This window comes from Chrysochloris asiatica, unplaced genomic scaffold (assembly GCF_000296735.1).
Source record: "Chrysochloris asiatica unplaced genomic scaffold, ChrAsi1.0 scaffold00120, whole genome shotgun sequence".
NCBI lineage: Eukaryota > Metazoa > Chordata > Mammalia > Afrosoricida > Chrysochloridae > Chrysochloris > Chrysochloris asiatica.
In genome coordinates this window covers 646,585-673,813 of record NW_006408638.1, presented here as the reverse complement: position 1 = coordinate 673,813, position 27,229 = coordinate 646,585, and the positions used below count along the sequence as shown (strand labels likewise).

General features: G+C 36.6%; 1 protein-coding gene across 1 annotated transcript in view; it reads right to left on the bottom strand.

Annotated features, from left to right (window-relative positions):
* The window catches only part of EPHA6 (EPH receptor A6), an 837,864-nt gene that overhangs the window by 302,802 nt on the left and 507,833 nt on the right, over nt 1-27,229 (bottom strand). Inside the window, exon 9 of the mRNA XM_006868630.1 lies at nt 19,745-19,930. Coding sequence (XP_006868692.1) covers nt 19,745-19,930 — 186 coding nt within the window. The remainder of the gene's footprint in view (nt 1-19,744; nt 19,931-27,229) is intronic.

The window sequence follows — 27,229 nt, the reverse complement described above, 5'->3', positions numbered from 1 at the left end:
AATACGTCGTCTGATCTCTTGACTGCTGCTTCTGTGAGTGTTGATAGTTGATCCAAGAAGAATGAAGTCCTTGACAACTTCAATCTCTTCTCAATTGATAAGAATGGTGTTTGTTGGTCCAGGGGTGAGGATTTTATTTTATTAGTTCTACATAAATGTACAATTGCTTTTTGGCAACATTTAAAAAACTACATAACTAGTACTTGCTACTAGTTATATATATAACCTACTTCTAATGCCTATGCACATGAGTTATCATTTGAATTTGGATTGTCTTTCCATCATTGACTTATCAAAGTTCCAAATTACAGAAAGTAGATAGTCTTAGAATGTCTCTGAATGATGTATTATTTTTTTTTAAAGAGAGAATTTTTTTAAAGAGAATGTGTGTGTGTGTTTCCATAAAGGAGAAATCTTTAACACCAAAAAAAAAAAAAGTTTCCTATTACATTAAATTTGCAACCAGGTTCTTTGTAATCCACAGAAGAGATTTAGGCTTGATTTAAAAAGAGATGTGCCCCATTCTAATATGTTTCCCTACTGACTTGTTTCTTATTCCTGATTTCCAGGCTAGTTTCAAGCTTTAAAAATTAGTAAGAAGAATGGATAAGTAATTAGATTGAAATGGAGGGGGTCTCATTAGCTACACCTAAAGTCTGAAAAATGTAACCAAGAACTTGTAGTGTTATTTTGGTTATAAGAATTCATGTATTTGTTACATATTATTCAAACAGTGATTATCTGAATGCAGTATTAAGTAAAACTTTCATCATTTGATATAGACAGTCCTCTAGATTTTCTTCTTGGAAGTAGTTTGTGAAATATTTTTCTAAGTCTGTTACTAATCAGCCCTATAATATACAAAAAATTATTTAATTCATGTAGAATAAATTTATAATAACAGAATTGACTAAATTTAATTTTGTATTTTGTTCCTTTTTAAAACAAACTTACTAAAACTGTGAAAATAATATTAATTAAAACCACCCTTTAAAGAAATAATCCACTTCTCCATTTGTTGGGAAACAAGCTATTAAGAAATTTCAGTAAGCTCAGCCTTGGTTCTCCCTCTCTTTTAGCAGCGTGTCTCTTTGTTTAAATTCTGCCAGCATCCTAGTACTTCCTGCTCAGGCCTGTCTACCCTAAGAAACAGAAACCCCAGAATTTCTTGGAATGAGATACTGTTGTTATAAAGTGCCATTGAGTTGGTTCCAACTCATAGCAACCCTGTTTAAGATTGCCAAGGAGTGGTTGATAGGTTTGAACTCCTGACTGTGCAGTTTGCAATCCAGTGCTTTTACTACAATATTAAATAAATAATTAAATCACAGAAACTGTAGCTAATGGAAGACATTTTTGCATACTTTCATTGTAGGGGTAATGAAAGATGTCAGTGATTGGGTATATGAAATAATGACACAGTTACAGAGGCACTATATGGCCTGTTGTATTTATAGACTGCTGTACCAAGTACAATAGTGTGTCTCATATAATATATAGCTATGCCAAGATGAAAACCAAACTTGTATCAAAAAAATCATGCCATTAATGTTCAGGAGAAAGGTCAATGCATTATTTTCAGGTCTAAACATCCTGAAATAGCTATTACGTATAAATGAAAAGGGAAAAAAAAATACACTGATGTCTTTAGTTTGACATTTGTGATGAGTGGAAAATGAATAAATACACTTTCAGTGATTGATGTAACCTAATAAAAATGTCAATAAAGTCACATCATGCTGTTTGTATCTCCATCATGAGTGGACCTTTATTTCTCAGGCTTATGAATACAATAGTTTATTTCTTTATTTGTTCCAAATTTGGGATTGAGTGTTGTAATATATAAGATTTAGACTTGTAATTTGGCAGAATGTAAGTATGAATTAGCCATGGTTCTACTCTCAAGTTGATTCTGGTCTAAGATAGAAAAATATATGTATATAAATAATAATAAGGTAGATAGCAAATATTTCAGAAAAGAAATAAAATATGATTGATGGCCAAAGGATGGAGAAATCATAAAAGTATGAGTAAAGCTGCCAAGTTCATGTAAACGTGACTGACATCAGACAGCGCTAAGACGTCTGGTGTGCAGTGGTTACGGATCGGGCTGAATAACCTTAGGGTCAGAAGTTCGAAACTGCCAGTGTAAAGATTTGCTATTGTTGTTAGATGCCGTGGAGTTGGTTCCTACTCATAGCGACCCTGTACAGGGTTTCCGAGGCTGTAAATCTTTATGGGAGCAAAAAGCCTCATCGTTCTCCCACGGAACAGCTGGTAGTTTCGAACTGCTGACCCTGAGGTTCACAGCTCGATTCGTAACCACTACGCTACCAGAGCTCCTTACCAGCGTAAAGATTTACAACCTCAGAAACGGTGTACAGGGTCACTATCAGTCAGAACCGACTCCACGGCACATAGGCTTTGAGGTCCTCGAAATATTAGGTGTTTTGTTTCCTGTACTTCCTTATCATTTTTTTTTTTTTTCTTTTAGTATTCCCCCTCTTTCACTTTTTTTTTGGTCACTCTTCCTTGTCTATATATTTAATGTTTGCTGTGTGCTCAGCATTATGCTAGGCATACAGCGAATGAAATAGTCTCTCCTGACAGATCATGTCATCCTCAAGCCCTCATCACGATTTAACAAAAGGTTTTTCCTCTTAATCAAATGTAAATAAATAAATAAAAATATTACGCCGTATATGTTGTTGTTAAGTGTCATTGAGTTCATTTGGTTGGATTCATAGCTATCCTGTATAGGGTTTCTGAGTTTTCTTAACATTAGGAAAGTATGGGTCATTAAAAAACAGAAACTGTTCTAGAGAGAATTTAGGCGTTCTGAGTACAAGAGAGTAGCTAGGATACTCAACTGACAGACTGAGTAACTAAGTAAGTAGGGATATCTACCTCCTCGCTTCACATCGTATAGCACCCAGCCAAACTGTGAAGCTCCAAAGACCCCACACAAATGCCTAAATTGTAGCAATAACTGTCCTGTTGAGGGGTAATGGTTGGCTTAGGTGGAGCCTCTAAAGGAGTGTAACAGGCAATGAGAGGGAGCTGCAACAGGAGCAGAAGACATCATAGATGTGGTATTGCTGCAGCTATTAAACTGATTCTGAGAAACTGGGGGACATATATAAGGCGTATTGAGGTTTTAATGTAATGGGTGAGGGCTTAGCAAAAAATAGATATTTGGCTCATACACATAAATGGGAAATTATAGCACAACATGCTAAACGTAATGTGGAAACAGGAGTACTTAAACCCAGTACAGAGAATTTGTTGTTGTTAAGTGCTGTCAAATCTGTTCCGACCCATAGCGACCCTGTATAGGGTAACCAAAGAGTGGCTGGTGAGCTTGAACCACCGACCTTGTAGTTCAAACTGATAGTGCAGTCTAGCACATTAACCCACAGCACCACACCAGGACTCCAGTAGTCAGGATAAGAAATTATACATAAGCGGAATTATCCATTATGAATAGAGTTCACTCACTTACAAGTGATGAAGATTGGGTTTGGCAATGTGGATAGCTTTTAGAAAGAGGGTTAAGTATGATAAAATATTTTAAGTAGGAAACAGCATGATATGCTGTTTTGTTTTTTCAAATATTCATAGTTAATAAAAACTAAGCAAAGAGAGAAGGGAGGATATAAGGCTATGATAGCTTGCGACCAGGGGCCAATCAAACGGACTTTTGAAGGTCTATAATAAAGCTTGAATTTTGTCTTGTGAAAAAAAGAAAGTATATGAAAGTATTTTAAGTAAAGAAGGCAACTTAAAAATGAGGAAGAACAACTTTATATTAAAAACAAAACAAAACAGTGATTAAATAAACGGTACTGAAATTTTCCATGCAAAAAAATGAACCTTGATCCAAGCTATACACCTATATATAAAATAAAGCTTAGAAAACATCTGGAAGACAATGTAAGATAAATTCTTGTCACCATAGATTAAGTGTAGACTTTTAGATACCACACCAAAGTACAAATCATAAAAGAAAAAAATAAATTGGATTTTATAAAAATTATAATATCTGTTTTGCAAAAGACATTGTTCAAAGAATGAAATAACAAGCTACAAACTGGGAAAACTCCTACAAATCTCATATCTGACAAAAACTGTATCCAGAAAATATACAAACCTTTCAAAACTAAACATTAAGAAAAAAATGCAATTAAGACTCATTTCACCAAAGAAGATATATAGCTAGCAAATAACACGAAGAGATGCTCAAAATTATTAGTGATTGTTGTTGTTGTTAGGTGTCATGGAGTTAGAAGAGACTGTGAAACTTGCTCTTGAGCATGGTGGTGGTGATTATGTGCCATGGAGTCGTTTCCAACTCACAGCAACCTTGCACAGGGTTTCCAAGGCTGTAAATCTTTATGGGAGCAGAAAGTCTCATCTTTCTTCCACAGAACAGCTGGTAGTTTCAAACTGTTGACCCTGAGGTTAGCAACAGAACATTTCAAAGGGCAATTCAAGAAGATACATTAAAGTATTACAGTGAAATGTGCAAAAACCTGGAGTTAGAAAACCCAAAGGGAAAAACATGCTCAGCATTTCTCAAGCCAAAAGAACTAGAGAAAAAAGTCAAGCCTAAACTGCACTATTGAATGATTCTAAGGGGAAAGTAGTGTAGTGGGTTATGAGTTGGGCTGTAACTGCAAAGTCATCATATCGAATCTACCAGCTGCTCCGTGGGAGAAAGAAGAGGCTTTATGCTCCTGTAAAGGTCTACAGTCCTGGAAACCCAATACAGGATTGCTATGAGTTGGAACTGACTCCATGGTACACAACCACCACCACTACCATTAACACAATATTCAATAATGCAGAAACCATCAAAAGAAGATGAAAAGAAGAGACCGTTACTATACCAAAAAGAATTGGTTGATGCTCAACCATTTCAAGAGATAACATATGATCAACAACTGATGATATTGAAGGAAAAAGTCCAAGCTGAACTGAAGACATTAGCAGGAAATAAGCCTCCAGGAAATGATGGAATACAAATTGAAATGTTTTGATAAACTTACACAATACTGGAGATGCACAGTTGCCTACGATTAGAAATTTGGAAGAAAGATACCTGGCCAACCAATGTAAGAGATATACATTTGTGCCCATTCTCAAGAAAGGTGACACGGTGGAATGCAGAAATCATTGAACAATACCATTAATATCACATGCAAGCAAAATTTTTACTGTGATGGTGTTGGTTATATGCAGTGGAATTGGTTCTGACTCAGCAACCCTGTACAGTGAGTAAAATAAAAATCTTTACAGGAGCAGAAAGCCTCATCTTTCTCCCATGAAATGGCTCATAGTTTCAAACTTCTGACCTTGATGTTAGCAGCATGACTCATCAAAAATGGTTGTATCACTACAGCGAACTGCCAGAAATTCCAACCAGATTCAGAAAAAGCATGTGGAGAAAAAGATATCAATGCTGATATCGGATAGATCTTGGGAAAAGCAGAGAATATCATAAAGATGTTACCTGTGCTTTGCTGACTATGCAAAGACATTCTATTGTATGGATCATAACAAGCAATGGATAACATTGTGAAGAATGAGTATTCTAGAACACTTAATTGGACTCATGAGGAACCTGTACATAGATCAAGATATAGTCATTTGAGCAGAACAAGGGGACATTGAATGGTTTAAAATCAGGAAAGGTGTGTGCCTGGGTTGTGTTCTTTTACCATATGTATTCAACCTGTATGCTGTGCAAAAAATCCAAGAAACTAGATTATACAAAGAAGAACATTGCATCAGGATTGGAGGAAGACTCATTAATAACCTGTGATATGCAGATGAATCAACCTAGGTTGCTGGGAGTGAACAGGGTTTGAAATACTTACTGATGAATATCAAAGACTATAGTTTTCAGTATGGATTGCACCTCAATGTTAAGAAAAGAAAAATCCTCACAATTGGTTTGAAAAATAACATCATGATAAATGGAGAAAAGATTGAAGTTTTCAAAGACTTCATTTTGCTTGGATCCACAATCAAATAATGGAAGCAGGATTTATTATATTAGACAAAGTGTTAAAGAGCAAGGATGTCAGTTTGGGAACTAAGATGTACTTGACTCAAGCCATGGCATTTTCAATAGCTTCATATGCATGTGAAAGTTGGACAATGAATCAGGAAAGCCACAGAAGAATTGATGCATTTGAATTATGGTGTTGGAGAAGAATATTGGAAGAACTATGAGCTGTCAGAAAAACAAACAAATCTGTTTTGGAAGGAATACAGTCAAAAGCTCCTTAGAAGTAAGAATGGTGAGACTTTGTCTCTTGTTCTTTGGATATGTAGTCAGGAAGGATTAGTCCCTGGAGAAGGATATTATGCTTTGTAAAGTGGAGATTCAATGAAAAAGAGGAAAACCTCCAACAATCTGGTTGACACAGTGGCAGCAACGAGTGGTTCAAACATAACAACTATTTTGAGGATGACACGGAACCAGGCGATGTTTCATTCTGTTGTACAAAGGATCACTATGAGTTGGAACTGACTTGATGGTACCAAACAACAACATAAGTGGGAAAAGTAACCTTATATTGGCGTAACCCAGTAGAAACCATCTTTGCCAAGTGTTAATAGGCCCAGAAATAAGCATGTGGACACCATGTATCCTTTGAAATGATAAGAGGGGTACATCATGCTTATGATGTTATTGCAAAAACTGTATAGCTGCAATCTAAAATCATGAGGAAAATCATAAACACACATTTTATGAAATAAATAACCAGTACTCTTTAAAATTATTGAGAGCAGGCAAGACAAGAAACAACTGAAGAACTGTTACTGATTGTATGGCACTAAGGAGCCCAGGATGTGGCGCTGTGTGCTAATGCATCAGACTGCAAAGTCCTTTGAACTGCAAGGTTGGTGGTTCAAGCTCACCAGCTGCTCCTTGGTAACCCCATACAGAGTCGCTATGGGTCGGAATCAACTCGATGGCACTTAACAACAACAACAACAACAACAAGGAACCCAGGAGGCACAAGCTGTTAAGAATTGGCTACTAACTAATAGGTCAGTATTTGAAACTTACCAGCCATTCCTCAGGAGAAAGACGAGGCTGTCTGCCCTAGTAAAGAATTATAGTCTCAAAAACCCTAAGGAGCAGTTCTACCTTGTCCTATAGTGTTGCTCAATGGCATTGGGAAGGAGACAGAACAACCAAATTCCTGTGAAAACTTGCTTTGGATCTTGGAACAGGCAAAAGACATTAGTAGAAAAACTGGTGAAATCTGAATAAAAATCTGTAGTTTATTACATTGAGTAGGCCCCCCAGTTGGGGACTATTTGCACAACAGGACTAGAGCATTGTAATATATAAGGTTTCAAAGACTGATTTTATAGATTACCAGGCCTTTGTCCCTACTTCGACTTAATCAGGAAGCTCCCTGAAACCTGTTCAGCATCATAGCAAACACTGATACATTCCATTAATGGATGGGTGCTAACTGTGCTTGAGCTGCATTGGCTGGAATCGAACCCAGGTCTCCTACAAGGAAGGCGACAATTCTACCACTGATCCACTATCACCTTCTCAAATAGTACTGTATCTTTTTTGGATAAGAGTCCTGTTGTTATATAATATGCTAACATTAAGAGAAACCTGGTAAAGGACATCTGGGAACTCTATTATTTTCACAACTTTCTGGAAAGCTGAAAATATTTCAAAATAAATATTTAAGAAAATTCACAGTAACATATTCCAACAGTTATAATAATCACAACAACAAAACATTCAAATACTTATTATGATATTAAACAAGGACCTTGCGTAATTTCATGTTTTGTTTTTTGTTTTAGAAATCACAGATAGACGGAGTACATAATCATTTTTAATGATTAAAGTCTCTACTAGTCTTTATCCAGCTCTAAGACATCAAGGAGCTTTTGTGGCTTAGTGGATTACATGTTGGGTTGCTAACCAAAATGTCAGCAGTTGAAGTATACCAAGTACTCCTCAGGAGAAATAAAGCTTTCTTGTTCGGTAATGATTTACAGCCTTGGAAATCCTATACAGGGTCGCTATGATTCAGAATCGACTTGATGACACATAACTACCACTTCCACTACAGAAGAACATCAGAAACTTGGGAACGTTTACCTAGGAATAACTGATTACCTTGTTGTTGTTGTTGTTATGTGCCATCGAGTCGGTTCCGACCCATAGCGACCCTGTATAGGGTTTCATGCTATATTTAATCTTGAAGTCCTGGTGTGGCTTTGTGGGTAAACGCGCTGGATTGCAAAATTGGTTTGAACGGCAACCTTACCAGCCATTCCTAGGAAACCCTATGCAGGGTCGCTATTGGTTGGAACCGACTCGACTGTATAAGAGCAACACTATATTTAGTCTGTCAGGTTGGTTCATATTCTCCTGAATTCATAGATGCAAATTCATACTTATAATATGGTTTTGACTATAGACAGATTCTACCAAATTAAGTATTATCAAATTGTTCATGCAGAATATACTGTATCATGAATGATTTGAAAATAAATTTTATTTTTGTAAATTAGTAAGATTTCACTCTCTAGATTTTTAAATTCAAGTTTAGAGTATTTACAATGAAACATTATACATATTTCTAGTTATATTTCTAGTTACTTTTCTCTCTTAGTGCTTACAGTTTACATTGCTACTTTTATACTGAACACATTGTTACTATAATTTCTAAAGCTGTTATTCCTTTTTAGAGTAGACTCAACAGTTAGTAGGATGGTTTAGGGAGTGGAGAGAATCTAGGGAAGTGATTATTGCGAATGACCTTGAAGAAATCAGGATATATAAACACTGATGGGGCAAGAATCAATTCCTCCTGAATATAGAAGTTTATTCTCTGCTTTAAGCAGGGAAGTGTACTCTGGTAGGAAGAAAAGAGATTGGTGACCCCAGTTAGCCTCAGTGATGTTGTGAACAGTGTGATACACAGGATCACTAGGTTATGTCATCTTGTTACAGTTTGTTAAAGTCACACTTGGTTTGTTTTCTATGTATCATTATGTACACATTATAATTCCAAATGGTAAATACTTTCCAGTAAATTTCTCAGAATCCACTGAAACTCCAGAGATTGTACAAGTGTAATTCATCATTATTTCAACAGCAAATAGTAAATATTAAAAATGTTAGGAAAATAAAGAAAATGCATTAAATCATTATTTCTTCTCTTTTTATAGTCTCTCATACTTTTCTTTGCTTTTTTGTGCATAGGATCACTATGAGTGGGAACAGACTCATGTCACTATGAGTTGGAACAGACTCATATGTCACCTAACAACAACAACATAAATGGGAAAAGTAGCCATATATTGGAGTAATCCAGTAGAAACCATCTTTACCAAGTGTTCCATGTTAGTATCCCCAGGAATAAGAATGTGGATTATTTCTGAGGAAATTATTCCCTGGCTTCTTCTATTCTCATTTTCACTTCTATTCTCATAAAATCACTCTTTCCCTCATTGATTAATAGTAATCTTGGGGTAGCAACTTCTGTCATGATCTCTCTGGGTTCTCTTGTGTCCTCATGATTTCCACAATATTTCTAATTATTTCTGGTCAGCTTTCTTTTCTATTAGTCTGTGGAGCTACTTCAAACCTTTGCTAACTCCTCAAACCTTGCATCTACCACATTAGCCAATGATCTTGCCTCTTACATAGTGAGGAAATAAAAGACTGGTAACTGCAGATGATAGTAATATTGCATTCAGGTAAAATATTGCTAAAGACAATTGAAAACTGGCTACACCCATACATTTACAGAGAACTTCCAGAGGTTCAAACTGGATTCAGAAGAGGACATTAAACGAGGGATATCACCCCTGATAGATTTTGGCTGAAAGAAGAGAATACCAGAAAGATGTTTACCCATGCTTTATTGATTATGCAAAGGCTTTCAATTATGTGACTCATGACAAGCTTTGAACAACATTTCAGAGAATGAATATTCTGAAACACTTTATTGTGCTCATGAGAAACCTGTACATAAATCAAGAGGCAGTTGTTCGAACAAAACAAGGGAAGATGAAATAGCTTAAAACCAGGAAACGTGTGTGTCAGGTTTATATTCTTTCACCATACTTATTCAATTTGTATGCTGAGCAAATAATGTGAGAAACTGGATTATATGAAGAAGAACATGGCATCAGTATTGGAGGAAGACTCATTAACAACCTGCAATATGCAGATGATACAACCTTGCTTGCTGAAAGTGAAGCAGACTTAAAATATTGATGAAGATCAAAGCCTTTTTGGTATGGGTTGAACCTTAATGTAAAGAAAACAAAAATCCTCATAACTGAATCAATAAATAGCATCCATGTAAATGGAGAAAAGATTAAAGTTTTCAAAGACTTCATTTTGCTTGGATCAAGCATCAACACTCATGAAGCAGTGGTCAAGAAATCAAATGATATATTGCATTGGGCAAATCTGCTGCACAAGACCTCTCTCTTTAAAATGTTCAAAAGCAGTTTGAGAACTAAGGTGTGCCTGACCGAAGCCATGGTACTTTCAGTCACTTCATATGCATATGAAAGTTGGACAGTGAATAAGGAAGACTGTAGTGATATACTTGAGTTATAACGTTGGAGGAAAATATTAAAAGTACCAGGTACTGCCAAAAGAACAAACAAATCTATGTTGGAAGAAATACAGCCAGAATGCTCCTTGGAAGCCAGGATGGCCAGACTTCATCTCATATTTCAGACATATTATCAGGAGGGATCATCATGTTTGGTAAAGTGTAGGGACCGGTCCCTGTTAAAGGGTATCATGTTTGGTAAAGTGGAGGGTTAGTGACAATGATGAGGACCCTCAAGGTGATGAACTTTCACACTGGCAGCAGCAATGGGCTCAAGTGTAGCAATGATTGTGAGATTGGAGTGTTTTGTTCAGTTGTGCAGAGGGTCACTATGACTCAGTACTGACTCGATGGCACATAACAACAACTGCAAATGAAGCTGAGGCTTTTAGATGCTTCCACCTTTTTCATATCATACTTATCAGTCTATCTACCAATTTAAGGCCAAGATGGTATGTTTTCTTGCAACTCTGTGGAGATCTTGAAAAGGCAGAGAAATATGGGATAAATCAGAGCATATTTGGAGCTGCTTTTGTTACTTACCATGAATGTAATCTAGAACTTAAGAAGAATGATCAAGGATAAAGGCAGAAGAAGTGAACAGGGACTTGACCCAGAAATGCTTAGAAAAATGCTTGGTGCATAGTAGCTAGACACTTAAGTGTTACATGAATGAATGAACAACTGAGAGAATGTATTTGGAATCTTAAAATGAGATCAACACAATCTAATTTGCATTTTAAGAATGATCAGTCTGGTTGTAGCATGCTCACACCCCATTAAACCTGGCCTCCATTCTTACAGAACCCGGCAGTGGGCTGTGCTCTCCTAATTGCTCTATATAACAGATACCTCACAAACCTTATTTTACTTGGCTTCCAAATTCATTTTATTCCATTGGTCTCTTCCTCATTCTTCAAAATCTGTCCTTTCCATTTTAAGTTGTTATTTCTATGCCTTTCATAAGCTTAGGTCTGCTTTCTGGGCAATCTCATCCTCCTTATGATTTCAACTACCAAACACTATCCATCTGGTGAGTATTTCTTTATCTGCATATGCTCCTCAGATTCCTATCCCAGCTCCAAAGGCCTTCTGGAAGTCTTTTAAAGCACCCAAACCACTGCAAGTCAGAATTCATTATTTTTTCTCCAAGCCAGTTATTTCTCCAGACTTTCCCTTCCATCTTCCTAGTTATGAAAGCAGAAACTGGAAGTCACCTGAAACTACCCCACATACCCAACCAAGAAGTCACTAAAGCCTCTTAATTTATCTGGGAAATAGCTCTTGAATGTATTCTCTTCTTTTTTCTTTAATTATTTAGTCTATACTATCATTAATTTTCACTTAGATCAGTATAATAAGCTTTGTTACTGTTTTATCTGCATCTTAATTTTTTCCTTTCAATATGTATTCTGTGCAGTTATTATTATGTTGTAGTTTTTCTGATGATCCCCATACATGCCAAATTCTGACTGATTACAAGATTCTGAACTTGTTTCCTTTGCCTAGAGTATTCTCATACTAAACTTTGGTATGGCTTACCCCCGCAAGTGTTTGCTTTTTACTTAAAATTATATTTATATTTATACTTTAGTCTGACCAGTAGGCTAAAATGCTCCCCCCACTCCCCTACTACTATAATACTGGAAACTAGTGTGTATTCAGGAGTCCTGGTGTGGTACTGGACTGCTAACTGCAAGGTTGGTGGTTCAAACCTACCAGCCACTTTTTGGAAACCTTATACAAAGTGGCTATGAGTCAGAACCAATCCAATGGCATTTAACAACAACAAGAGGGTACTTGGTAAATACTTTTGAACTGAATGAATGAGGAGATAATACTAGTACATATCAGTACAAGAATAGCACATTAGCACATGCCACACTGTATTGACTCACTTGTTTGTTGCTCATAGTGTGCTATCACAAACAGTGCATGGACTTCTTATGTGTACTCAACCCTTCTTTTCTAGTTCTCTAAGGAGCTCTGGTAGCATAGTGGTTACAAATCGGGCTGTGAACTGCAAGGTCAGCAGTTCAAAACTACCAGCGGTTCTGCGGGAGAAAGATGAGGCGTTCTACTCCCGTAAAGATTGACAGCCTGGGAAACCCTGTGCAGGGTCCCTATGAGTCGGAACCGACTCCAAGGCACTTAATAACAACAACAATTATTAATCAACCAAACTACCTGACAGTTAGTTAGTACTCAGTAAATGTTTCTTGAGGGGAAAAAAACACTCTTATGTATCTTAGCTCGAAGAGTAGCTGAATTGAAGAAAGCAAAACAAAACAACTATCAATCAAATTTCTAGCATTAGTATAGTTAAACAGAATATTCTACATCCTATAGTTTATATTCCATACATTCAAAATATCATTGATTTTAGTCACTGAAAAAATTTATACTCTTCTAATATATTTACAGGTTGTAAAACATAAACGTCATTGAAGGCATACTCCACCCCTCCAACCCCCAACCCTGATCCTCTCCTTCTTCTTAGATTTTCCATGTGAATATAAGTTATAAGATGAGAGGCTAAGTGATATGTTATCAACAGCACACATTTTCCTCACAAACATTATGCTGATTATGTTTTCTCTCGCTTTTGGCAAATGAAGGGAATTGCAAACGATCAGAGATACATATGACCTTCATAGCTTTGTAGTCCAACCTAAACTAGACAATCTATTGTGCAGAGGGAAACTCTGCAGTCTAAAGAAGTTTAATGACTTGCCCAACGCCCTGTGGATACATATGACAAGGTGAAGAAGGCAAATATCATACTGGTTGGTGATCACAGGTATAGCTAAAGTCCTGGGGATGTATTAATTGACAAAAAGAATGCAGTTTTGAGACTGGAGAAGAGGTACATTTATTGACTTGAATCACTTGTCTTACTTAGATTTCATGTGGATCCAACAAAACTCTCTGAAAGGAATCTGCAATAGTCTGGAGAGTTTGAACAGATCCAGCACTTTTTATTACGGCTTCTCAACTGTCAAACAGAATCATTAGGAATATTCTATGATGAATGAAGCATGTTTGGGGGTTTATTTGATCTCTTGATTGGCTTCTATGAGTCCTTAATAAATTTAGGATTTGAGACATGGTTGTTGCTGTTGTTGTGAAGTGCCATCCAGGCAGTTCGGACTCATAGTGACCCTGTATAGGGTTTCCCAGGAGTGGCTGGTAGATTTGAACCACCGACCTTGAGGCTGTGGGCTGGTCTAAATTTACTTGTATTATGGTGCTGTAAGGAGCTCTGATAGCATATTGATTATGAGTTGGACTGCTAACCTCATGGTTAGCAATTCTAAATTTCCAGTGGTTCCATAGGAGAAAGATGAGGCTTTCTGCTCTCATAAAGATGTGCAGCCTCGGAAACCCTATACAGGGTCACTATGAGTCGGAACCAATTCCATGGCACATAACCCCACCACCTTGGTAATGTGGGATAATGCACTGGACTGAAAGTTCTGTTTGATCTACAAGGTTGGCTGTTCAAATTTACCAGCCCCTCCTTGAAACCCTATACAGGGTCGCTACGAGTCAGAACCAACTCAATGGCATACAACAGCAACAACAACACATTACTTTTTTATTAAATCATAATTTTTATCTTTTTATTGAAGATTAGCACTTTTTTTCTTTTTGTCATGTAATGAATGGCACTGCTATGTACATTATCCATTACAAATTTCTACTGATCCTTCTGTTAATGTCTACAAATCTGTTCTCTAACCTATTTTACAGTTTCTATTAGATTTTTGGAGAAAAGGTATGTACTAATTAATCTTTTTATATCAGATGTATCTTAACAGGTTAGTGAAATTGTGATGTGTATCAAATAAATAGGTTCATCTTTTATCAGACATACTTTTTATATAATACAGCTCTTAATTATTTTACTTTCAAGTTTAAAATAAAAGTAGTTATATTCCCAAATATGCAAGAGAGTGAAAATGTTCCCAGAAACTTTATAATAATTATCTCTCAGCGATAAAACCTACAAAAGACACAAAAGTATGTGTATCAAAAATTTATAAAAGGATCTCATGAAGATTTTGATCTATAATTTTACATTACTTTCAACTGAAAGTCTAGGTATTTATTTCTCAGAACCACAGGATACTCTACAGACTTGCCTGCATAAACCTGTGCTGCATCTTTATCTTCATCAGTATTATCTTTATGTAATAGGATCTTCCTTAGGGAGCATTAATTGCTAGCTATCTCTTAGCTACTAAAGGGCAATCTTGGAACAATTACAACGTATTTATGGGAATGAGACATTCATTTTTTTTATTGCCTTTCTCTTAATGATCCCATGGCACTTGAGTCAAGAAGATAACAGTATAAATACATCCAATTATTATTGCAGGAATGATTCCTTCCCCATCCCTACCACCAACCTAGATAGTACCACACCACACTTACATGGGGCTCACTATTACAACTTAAAACTATAATAATTATTGCCACCTTATAGGTGCCACATAGCTGATTGTGACTCTTAGAAACCCTACGTATAACAGAACAAAACACTACCTTGTCCTGCAACATCCTCACAATTGTTCTGTTTGAGTCAATTTTTGCAGTCACTGTGTCAATCCATCTCTTTGGAGGTCTTTTTTTTTCACTGACCCTCTGCTTCATCAAGCCTGATGACCTTCTCCAAAATCTGGTTCCCCCTTAATAACATGTCCAAAGTATATGAGACGAAGTCTGACCATCCTCTCTATTAAGGAACATTCCAGCTGTACTTCTTAAAAGACAACTTTGTTCTTCTAGCAGGCCATGAAATAGTCAATATTCTTTGCTACCATCATAATTCAAATGCATCAATAATTCTCCTGATTTCCTTATAAAATGTCATACATTTAAAATAGCATGGCTTCAGTAAAGTGCATTTCAGTCCTCAAAGACATTAGAGACGTCTTCTGCAGACGATGTTACTTCCATGAGCATTGTTTATGGATCCAAATGAATGAAACCCTTGATAACTTCAGTCTCTCCTCTGTCTACCATGACATGTTTGGTTTTTTTTGTTTGTTTGTTTGTTCAGTTGTGACTCCTTGTTGCTTTTCTTTCCGTTAAAGAGTAATCCATGCTGAAGGCTGTAGTCTCTAATCTTCATCATTAAGTGTTTCAAGCTCTCTTTGCTTTTAGCAAGCAAGGTTGTGGAATCTACATATCACAGGTTGTTTAATGAGCTTACATCCAATTGTGATACTACATTTTTCATATAGTCTATTTTGTTTTTTGATTATTTGCTCTGTATGCAGATTGAATAGGTATGATGAAAACATATAAGACTTACACACATCTTTTCTGACTTTAGACCACTCAGTATCCCCTTGTTCTGTTTGAATGACTGTCTCTTGGTCTATGTACAGATTCTGCATAAGCACAGTTAAGTGTTCTAATATTCCCATTATTCTAATTGTTATTAGTAGTTTGATATGATCCACACAGTCTAAAGCTTTGTATAGTCAATAAAACAAAATTAAACATCTTTCTGGTATTCTCTGCTTTCAACCAAGATCCATCTGATGTCAACAATGATATCCCTTATTCCACGTCCTCTTCTGAATTAGGCTTGAATTTTTGACAGCTTCCTGTCAATATACTTCTACAAATGTTTTTAGATTATCTTCAGTAAAGTTTTACTTATGTGTGATATTAATGGTGTCTACTCTATATTTTCCCAGTTTTATAAGAATAGCAATGCAATTTCTTTTCTTGTCCTTTCTTGATTTGTTTTAAAGAAATGGATAAAGGACTTGAATTTGGTGGTCATATACATAGAACTAAGTAGAGATCCAATGGTCTCCCTTTTAGATTAGATGTAACTATTGGATGCTTCAGTAAAGCCATTAAAATAATTGTGTTTTTTTTTTTGCTTTCACCAAAAACCCTGTTTCTGTCCTTCAAATTAGCATGACTGCTCCTCTTTAGGCAACACGTTGAAAAATTCTTAGTAATTTCAAACACGTCACTTACATGATTTTGTTGTTGGTGTTAAGTACCGTCCAGTTGGTTCCAACTCATAGTGACCCTGTATTGGGTTTTAAAGGAGTAGCTAGTGACTTTGAACCACCAACCTTTAGGTTCAATCTGAAGCCCAGTGCTTATCCTACAGCACCACACCAGGACTCCAACATGTCTTTAGTATGATTTTTATTTCTAAATAGGACATAAAATTTCAATCTCCATTAAAAGTTCTAGGAAAATTTTAGTTTTATGAAACATTTCAGAGATTTAAATGATTTTTATGTCATTCCTTATTGAGTTTTATGTGTTAAAATTTATTTGTGACTTAAATAAGAATACTGCAAAATTTTATGCGCTATAATTATTCAAGTAAAATTAAATATATAACAATCTATTTTTTAGAGTACATGTCTAACTCTGGATTTTAAAAAAATATTTAAAATGAATGACCTTAATCACAATAGTTATTCAATATCTATGCTGAGCAAATAATTTGGGAAACTGGATTATATGAAGAAAGAATGTGGAATCAGGATTGGAAAAAGACTCATTAACAACCTATGATATGTAGATGATTCAACATTGCTTACTGAAAACAAAGAGGACTTAAAATAGTTACTGATAAAGATCAAAGACCACGGCCTTCAGCATAGGCTTCATCTCAATATAAAGAAAACAAAAATACTTACCACAAGAGCAATAAATAATAGCATGATAAATGGAGAAAGGATTGAAGCAGTCAAAGGCTTCATTTTGCTTGGATATACAACCAACACTCATGGAAGCATCAGTCAGGAAATCAAGGATGTATTGCATGGGCAAATCTGCTGCACAAGACCTCTTTAAAGTGTACAAGAGCAAATATGTCAGTTTAAGGACTAAGGTGTATCTGACCCAAGTCAGGATTATTTTCAACAGCCTCATGTACATGTGAAAGTTGGACAATGAGTAAGGAATGGCACTGAAAAATTGATACATTTATTTATGATGTTAGAGAAGATTATTAAATATAGCATGTACTGCCAGAAGAACACACAAATCTGTGTTATAAGAAGTAAAACCAGAATGCTCTGTAAAAGCCAATGCGACCAGACTTCGTCTCTCATACTTTGGTCTTATTATCAGTAGGAACCAGTCCCTGGAGAAGGACATTATGCCTGGTAATGTGGAGGGATGCAAAAAAAAAAAAAAAAAAGGGAGATCCCCGACGAGATGGATTGGCATAGTGGCAGCAACAATGGGCTCAAGAAAATAGCAATTGTGAGAATGGCACAGGACTGGGTATTTTGTTCTGTTGTACATAGGGTTGCTATGAGTTGGACGAGATTCTATGGCACTTACAATAACATGAATATTGACACTTAGGCAGCATTACAAGTGACCAGCTTACAGAAATTAGAAAAAAAAATCATTAATCTTTTGTCTTGATTTATTACTTCAAACCAAATTGGTGATAGTGGTTATGTGCCGTGGAGTTGGTTCTGCCTCATAGCGACCCTGTACAGGGTTTCCAAGGCTGTAAATCTTTACGGGAGCAGAAACCTTCATCTTTCTCCCACAGAACAGCTGGTACTTTCGAACTGCTGACTTTGCAGTTCGCAGCCTGATTTGTAACCACTACACTACCAGAGCTCCTATTTGGTGATCCATGCAAACTCTGATAATGTGATAGTCTAATCAAGACCTTGACAGATGGTACCAAAAGATGCTATTTGAATTAAGTTGTTTCTTTAATGACTATGGTATTGTTGTATTGTTGTTAAATACTGTAGAGTTGGTTACAACTCATAGTAATCCTATATAGAATTTCCAAGGAGTGGCTGATAAGTTTGAACCACCTAACTTGAGGTTCAGATCAACCTAGATCATCCACTAGACATGGGGCCTCCAGGGGGCAGAGGCATTGCAGGGGGAACAGGACCCAGGGCCACCAGTATGGCAAAGCCACACACCAGCTGGGCCTCCAGCAAGCATCAGTGACCCTACATGACCCCGGGGCTGCCCATCTGCCCTACCTCACTGCAAAGGACTGCAGGGCTGAGGTCATATGCACTTTGTGTTACACAGCCTCTCCCACCAGCTCACTTTTTGTAAGGGTTGATGCTCTGGGTTCAGAGCTGGGGCTGGAATGACCTTGTCAGCTAGACAGGGTTTCCAATGGCGGTCATTAGACGAGACAGCACTCCCCACGGTGATGAGTAAGGTGTCATGGGGTCTGCAGTTTCACCAGATGCTGCTGCTCTTTGTGGGGAAAGACCCTTCAACATGCCAGGGTCATTCATTCATTCATTCATTCATTTATTTATTTATTTATTTATTGTCTGTTTCCATTATCAAGTTTATTTATAAGTGAATCTGAGATTAATAAACATAAAAAAGCATCATTCACAACCTATATAAACAAACAAACAGAAAAAAACCCTGCAATAAAACCTACTATTTTAATAAGTATCAAGAAAAAACAACAAAAAAATAGAAACAAAAACAAAACCACAGGCAGATGATTTGGTGCAGCTTTCATAAGGAATCATGGAGGGGAGATGGTTTTAAATAAAAATGGCAAGATCAAAAACCAATAAACAACAACAGTTTTACATTTTCTTTTTGAGGTCTTCATTTTCAAACTGCAGATCACCCCAAAAAAGTTGCAACTAATGAAATATCACCATCACACAACAGAGTCCAGCTGTAGTTCAAATTAGTCCTGGTTTGTTTTCACATCATTTCAATATTTCTAGCATAGGACATGATACGGAACAAAATGCAAAGTAGCAAAAACAAAACAAAACATATATATATATAATTTTGCAGTTGAATAAAAGGAAAAAAAAAATTTTAGACTGTTAAGTGCATGATCCTGCAGCACCATACCAGGACTGGTGTGGCGCTGTGGGCTGTGGACTAATGCACCAGACTGCAAAACCATTTGAACACTAAAGCTGGCGGTTCAAACTCACCAGCTGCTCCTTGGAAACCCTATACAGGGTCGCTATGGGTCAGAATCGATTGACAGCACTTAATAACAACGGCATTATTACTAAGCTCTGTTTTTCCTTCTCTCTCCTCTTTTGAAGTGCTGAGGCAAATATATAAACCCATAATGAAGGTAAATAGTTACTTACTTTTAGTGACAACACCTTCAAGGCGAATAATGTTTGGGTGGTCAAATTGACCCATGATACTAGCTTCTCTTAGAAAATCTCTTCTCTGGCGGTCCATGTGGCCAACCTTCAAAGTTTTGATGGCAACAGGGATCTCTCTTTTTCCTGGTGTCTTCAAACGCCCACTACAGACTTCTCCAAATTCACCTTAAAATAGAAACAAAAGTGGCTAGTTACTTAAGCAAAATGCTTTTATTCCAGAAGATTCAAGTTGTTATATACTGTCTTTTTCTTAACGCAATGACTCTAAAGTGTGTTATTTTTGCCTGAATATTTCTTTCCTAAAAATTAAGTTTGTAATGATAATATGCTTGATCAGCAGCATTTATAATGAATAATGGAATGCATTTTCATATGCTGTACCACAGGAACTACCATTAATAGATATTCCTGATCTAGTGAGAAATTATGACTAACAGAATGGGTGATGCTAATGCAATTCTGTAGAAAAGCAATCACTGCATAAAGTCTCCTCTTCCTGTTCTCAATACTGATATATGGGCCAAATGCCTGTTCAATTCAGGAAATCCATCAGGCATCAGTACTTGGTTTGATTCCCTAGGTCATATGCTTGGGCTTCACTGACCATTAGAAATCAATACAAGAGACATTTGCTGTAGAGATATATTTTAAAAACAAAACCAAACAACTATAATAAAACTTGTTACAATTTGATAAGTGATTATCAAGACTAACTTATAAGTCACAAGGTTAGAAATACAAACACGGTAGGACGAACTATGTTTCAGTACTGGCTCCTCAAGACAGATCAAATAACTAACAGGTATTTACCAACCACTTGTACACCCAGTCCAGTAGTGCAGCAAATTTATATATATAAAAAAAAATGATCTCTGTTTGCAGGAGCTTATAGTTTAGCTGAGGTAGTAAGAGGAACATAAATGAAACACTTAAGAAATTGAAAACTAAGATCCTCTAAATGTGGTATTAGTTAAGAAAGAAGTGTGACTTAAAGAGCCGTGGGGACAAGAAGACTTCCTGAAGGTGGTAGAATATAAGCAGGAGCTTGAAAGTAGTGTTTGGATATGCAAGAGCAATAGAGCTAATATAAGAAAGTATGGAGGCTGTGGGGGATATATAGATACAAAGGTCAGAAACAGAAAAAAAAAACAACCTGATGTGGACATGGGGCAGTCCAGAGATAAGCCTGACAATAGGGGTCATTGTGAACAAAAGTAGGAGGTTTTCATAATAGTTAATGCCATAAACTCAACAAAGTATAGAATGCCAGATTCTTAATTTTTCTAGGGTTGATTACCTGCATATACTTTGTAGCATGATGTTTGATTCCCAATTTATTCATTTAAAAAATGAGGATAAAAATAAAACCTTCTGTAATTCTATACCAAGGAGGGCTGGTAGTACTGTAGGTTAGGTGCTAGACTGCTAAATACAAGGTCAGTGATTGAAATCCACCAGCTGCTCTGGGGAACTTGATGGTAGTGAGTTTGTAATTATATATCTCTTCTTTTCCCATATTGATATTGGGAAGTTCAAAAGTGATATTATTGTGAAAGTATTGAAATTATTAACATGCTTATCCTATGAAACTGCAAATCTCTTCAGCTGGTCTATTAACAGTTCTGGCTACTAGTTCAATGCAATATGAGTTTAAGTGTAGGTGTTCAAGTTAAGTTTTTACAATATCACGGATTTCAACTGTTCTTACAGTTTATGAATCTATTTGTCCGAGTCACTTAAATGCTGCCTATACATGAGTACAAAGTCCTGGTGTGACACTGCAGGATAATGTATTGGACTGCAAGGTCAGGGGTTCAAACCCATCAGCCTCTCCTCAGATACCCTATATAGGGTCCCCATGAGTTGGAACTGACTCAACAGCACTCAATAACAACAACAGCATACATGAATATTAGCTATCCTTTTGGTGTGCAAGCTAGGATATTAAAAGAAACAAACACATAAATAAATAAAATAACTAGGAAGGAAATAAGATAAAACTACACTTCCTAAAAATGATGTGTAAACATGTCTCCTAGGAAAAAGAAAGTCTAACAAAGAGTTTGTCCCATGTATGTTAAACAAACAAACAAATAAGCAGACAAAAACAGGGACTAGACTGTGCTTCCCCCAAATTAAGAACATATGATTGGGGTTCTGGAAATCTTGCTTAAATTTGACATCACAGACATTCTTGTTCTTTTAAGTTTAATAATGCTCTGAATCTGTTGGGGGATAGATACTCTTACTGTTCTTCTGAACAGTAAAGAAAGAGAAGCCATGGATTTTCAGTTGTCTTTGTAATAATGCTTTTGATATTTTAAAAGACTTTCTCTTAGAGATAAAAAGAATGGAAATTGACAGAAACTTTGAATTTTTTTTCTACTGAGGATATGAATCTTGAGACAGGTGTGTGTGTGTGTGTTTAAATTAATGTTGGACATATCCAGTCCTACCAAGAGACTAGAAATTTATTTCCCACTTAGCTTAGTGATATAATGACTATCCAGAATAATAGATACCTTTTTTACTTTAAATGTGCTTTAGTAAACTGCTAGTACCTATAAAGAATCTGCTATGTTTTAAAACCCCTCACCAACATAAGCCAATAATCCATATGATTTTCTGTTCACTTTTCATAGTAATTCAAATAAACTTTTTAATATAATGAAATAAATAGAGAACTCTGTTGGTATTTTATCGAGACAGACAAAGTGGTAATTTTCTTTGGTTTTCTGTTGTCTGAAATTCATGTATCTTATTAACACCAGGCAGGTGTTTTCTTCATGTCAAGCTTTGCACGATCAGGCTGTTATCACACTTATTTCAGTGACACTAAATATGGTTGCATCAATTAAAGAGCTGAGACTCCTTGTGCATTCTTTAAGTAAAGTCCAAAAAGTTTAGCATGTAGAAAAACCCTTATCTGTGGTAGGCCTGGATGTGTTAGATATGCAAGGCAGACTGGGAGATATATTTTAAATTAAGTGCATAATTTCAGATACCGCCAAGGTCTAATAGTCTATGTGATTGTCTTTGTAGCAAGAGTAGAAGCACTGCATACAACCATAAGTAAGAGCAATTATTCCTAAGAAATAACTGTGAAAGTTCATACATGTTGTTTAGTCCATCATTAGCTCATTGACCATAAGACTGCTTATTATTGTTTATAATTTTCCCTGTTAGTATGCTAACTCAGCTGGTAAGAATGCTGCCTTCAACCTAGTTATAGTAGTCAAACTAGTCATCTGTATATTGATAGGCAAACTGGATGATAATAACCTTATCATCGGAATTTGAGTTATGGTGTTGGAGAATATTAAAAGTATCATGGATTTCCAGAATAACACATAAATCTATGTTGGAAGAAGTACAACCAGAATGCTCCTTTGAAGCTAGGATGGTGAAACTTCACTGCTCATACAGTGTACATATTATCAGGAGGGACCAGTCCCTGGAGAATGAAATCATACTTAGGAGAGAGGAGGGTCAGTGAAAAAATGGACAACCCCGAATGAGATGGATTGGCACAGTGGCAGCAGCAATGGGCTCTAGCATTACAACAACTTAGGGGATGGCACAGGACCAAGCAGTGTTTTGTTCTGTTGTGCACAGTTCTGTTGTGCACCTAACAACAACAATGATAACAACAGCAACATGAATTCTTCACAGTTAAATGGAAATAGGTATTTAGGTCAAATATGTTGTATGCTATATGGTCTGGAAAAATCACTAGAATCTATGTGGTTTCAAAAGAGCAAAGGAAATTACACCTAGGATAACAGCTCATTTGTCACTAATACCCTTCTATAGGTCATCTTTGTTGTTGTTAAGTGCCGTTGAGTCAGTTCTGACTCAAAGTGACACTGTATGGGGTTTGCGAGGAGCAACTGTGGGCTTGAACCACTGACCTTGCGGTTAGCAGTCTTGTGCTTATCTCACAGTGGCACACCAGAATTCTTAATGTCATCTACCTCTGTGCATACTGGCAAAATCCATGTGGATAAATAATTTTGTTTTATATATATGTCATTGTTATTAAGTGCTGTTGAGTTGGTTCCAACTCATAGTGACCCTATATAAGGTTTCCAAGGACCAGCTGGTGGATTTGAACTGCTGACCTTGATGGTTCACAGTCCAGTGCTAATACACAGCACCACACCAGAAGACCATACAATATATGTTGTTAAGTGTTGTTAAGTGCCGTCGAGTCAATTCTGACCCATAACGACCCTGTATAGGGTTTCTGAGGAGGAGCTGGTGAGCTTGAACTGCTGACCTTGCAATTCAGACAGCTTTGCGGTCTGGCACATTAACCCACAGCACCACACCAGGACTCCATATGATATATAGGTCCACATTAAAATATTGATTTGTATTGGATTTTCCACATAAACCTTACATGAGGTTAAGCAAAAAAGTATGTCTATTAGTGTTCCAGTTCATATATGTATTAGTATATTCCAAACAAAACATGCTTAAACATGACTTTGTGATCAGTGGCTGGCTGCAGATAAGTTCTCTCAGCAATACACTTGTCTTAGTCTTGTTAGTTGTTGTTATTGTTGAGTGCCATGAAGTTGGTTCTGACTCATAATAACCCTATATAGTATTTCCAAGAAGTGGCTGATGGATTTGAACTGAAGACCTTGTAGTTAACAGTCCAGTACTTATCCTATAGCACCACAACAGGACTCCTGTCTCACTATGGTGCCTTCAAAAGAAGGTCCAATCAAAACAGTGGCTTCTGAGGGGATTTGGTAGTGCAGTTAAATTGAAGGCAGAGAGGTCAGCTCAACTCAGAAGGCTATGACAACAATATTTTGGGATTCCAATGGAATAATCTTGATAGATTTTTCTTATAAAAAACACACATGATGATCATGGGGACTTGCTATGAAAATGTTTTAAGACAATGAAAAACTGCATTGGTGAGAACAGAACAAGAAAGTTTGACAGGAATTTTTTGTCCATCAAAACAATGTACCTTCTCACTCTTCAAGGGAAGTAAGGGCCAGCCTATAAGTATTTCATTGGGAGACCTTACACCATATACCCTACAGTCTTGATCTTACCCATTTATCCATTTTTTCTTTGTGGTTTTAAAAGAGCAAAGGAAATTACACCTAGGATAACAGCTCAAAGAACATTTAAAAGGAACATGATTTGAGTCCCTTGAGGATACCAAAACTGCTGTACTCACATTGTATAAATTGAAGAGAACAGAATCCTGTGATGGGTTAGAGAGATGAAAGTATCACCTTTGAAGCATGTATACCCAGATGGAGTATATATCAAGAAACAATAGCTTCCAATTTTTTGATATTATTGTTTAATAAAGCTTTCTATGATTTTATAGTAGTACTTTTTTACTAACACACAAATCTGTGAGGGGAGCATAGAAGTGGTGAGGGGCACTGATGGCATATAATGATCAGCTAGGGCTTTTTGTCCTGGTGTGGCACTGTGGGATAATGCGTCAGACTGCAAAGTCATTTGAACTGCAAAGTCGGTGGTTCAAGCTCACCAACTGCTCCTTGGAAACCCTACACAGGGTTGCTATGGGTCTGAATTGACTTGATGGCACTTAACAATAACAACAAGGGCTTTTTGAAATATTTCCTCACAGCATGAGATTCTGGTTACTCCACACTGACAAAAGGAGCTCTGGTAATACAGTGGTTATGAGTTGGGCTGCTAACCTCAAGGTCAGCAGTTTGAAACTACCAGCCATTTCATGGAAGAAAGATGAGGCTTTCTGTTCCCATAAAGATTTACAGCCTGGGAAACCCAATGCAGGGTCACTGTGAGTCAGAACCGACTCCACAGCACACCACCACCACCAGCACCGCCACCATACTGTCAAAGTTTTGGGCGTTACATTGCAAAAAGACAAGGCTACTGATAGATTTTCATGATATGTTTTAAGTACCATAAGGTGTTTCTTTCTTCAAACTTGCTGTTTCCCTATGACAGGAATGTTCTACACAGGCTCTGTGTTCTTCCTTGCTCTGCACCCTCATCAGTCCTTCTCTATGTAGACAGTTTTCTATCAACAGAATAAGGGAGCTTTGAAGTCATGCCTTCAAGAAGCTTTCCCTGACCAACTCATCAAATTTAACTTCATCATTCATGATTTACTTTGCAGTTCAAATGACTTTGCAGTCTGACGCATTATCCCACAGTGCCACACAAACAGGTCCTTCTAAGCAAGGAAGAAAAAAGAGAAGCCTCTGATATTCAGCTCTCAGAACAAGTCAATGACTCTTATGGGACACGAGAGCAGTCTTAGACAACGTTACTCTGAGGCCAAGATAAAATGAGACTAAGCAAGTTCACTCCATAGTTCTGCCTAAGTACAGAAAATAGCCAGGTTGTATCACTCAAAGTATACCAAACATCCTCCCTTTCTTGGAAAAAAATGACTGACAGGTATTTTTTTTTTTACTAAGTTAGGCTTTATCCTCCTTCTTATCTCCCTTCCCTGAAGATAGGATTCATTAAAATACTAAATCATTGAATTGTTTTGCTTCATGATAACATCCAATCTAAAGCAAGTTCTTGATTCTGTAGTCAGTCCCAAATCTTCCAAATGAAAACCAAATTATATAATAGGCTCTAATATTTTCTTAAATTGCTGGTTGGTGAAATGATTTGCTGTTGTGTACTAACCTTATCCAAGCCTCAATTTACAATATTGAAGGATTCTACAGACAAAAGATTGGGTGATGCAGGAAACATTAAAATAAAATGGAAGGAATATATAAAGTTAACTGTACAAGAAAGAATTGGTTGATTTTCAACTGTTTTAAGAGGTACCATATGACCAAAACTGATGGTACAGAAGGAAGCAGTCCAAATTGCACTGAAAGTATTGGTGAAAAACAAGGATCCGGGAACTGAAAGAATACAAATTGAAATCTTTCAACAAACTGATGCAGTGCTTGAGGTGCTCACATGTCTATGTCAAGACATTTTAAAGACTGTAATCTGACCAATCGAGTAGAAGAGGCCCATATTTGTGCCCAATCAAAAGAAAGTTGATCCAACAAAATGTGGAAATCATTGAACAATATCATTCATGTCACATGCAAGCAAAATTTCGCTGAAGATAATTTTTAAATGGTTGAAACAGAAATTCAAGTCAAACTCAGAAAAGGATGTAGAATTAGGGATATCATTGTTATGGATAACATTTTGAAGAATAGGTGTCATGGATTGAATTGCGTCCCACCACTCATCTGTTAGTTTGCCATATTGTGTTATTGTGTTCAGTGTTATTGTGATTCTAAAAGCTATGCCACCAGTATTTTAAATACAAGCAAGGTCATCCATGGTGGACATATTTCAGATGAAATTCCAGACTCAGACAGATTAAGAAGAAGGAGAGAGACAGACTAGTTCTGAATATTTAGGCACTAAAAACCTTTTGAATAGCAGCGAAACACTGTCAGATAGCACCAT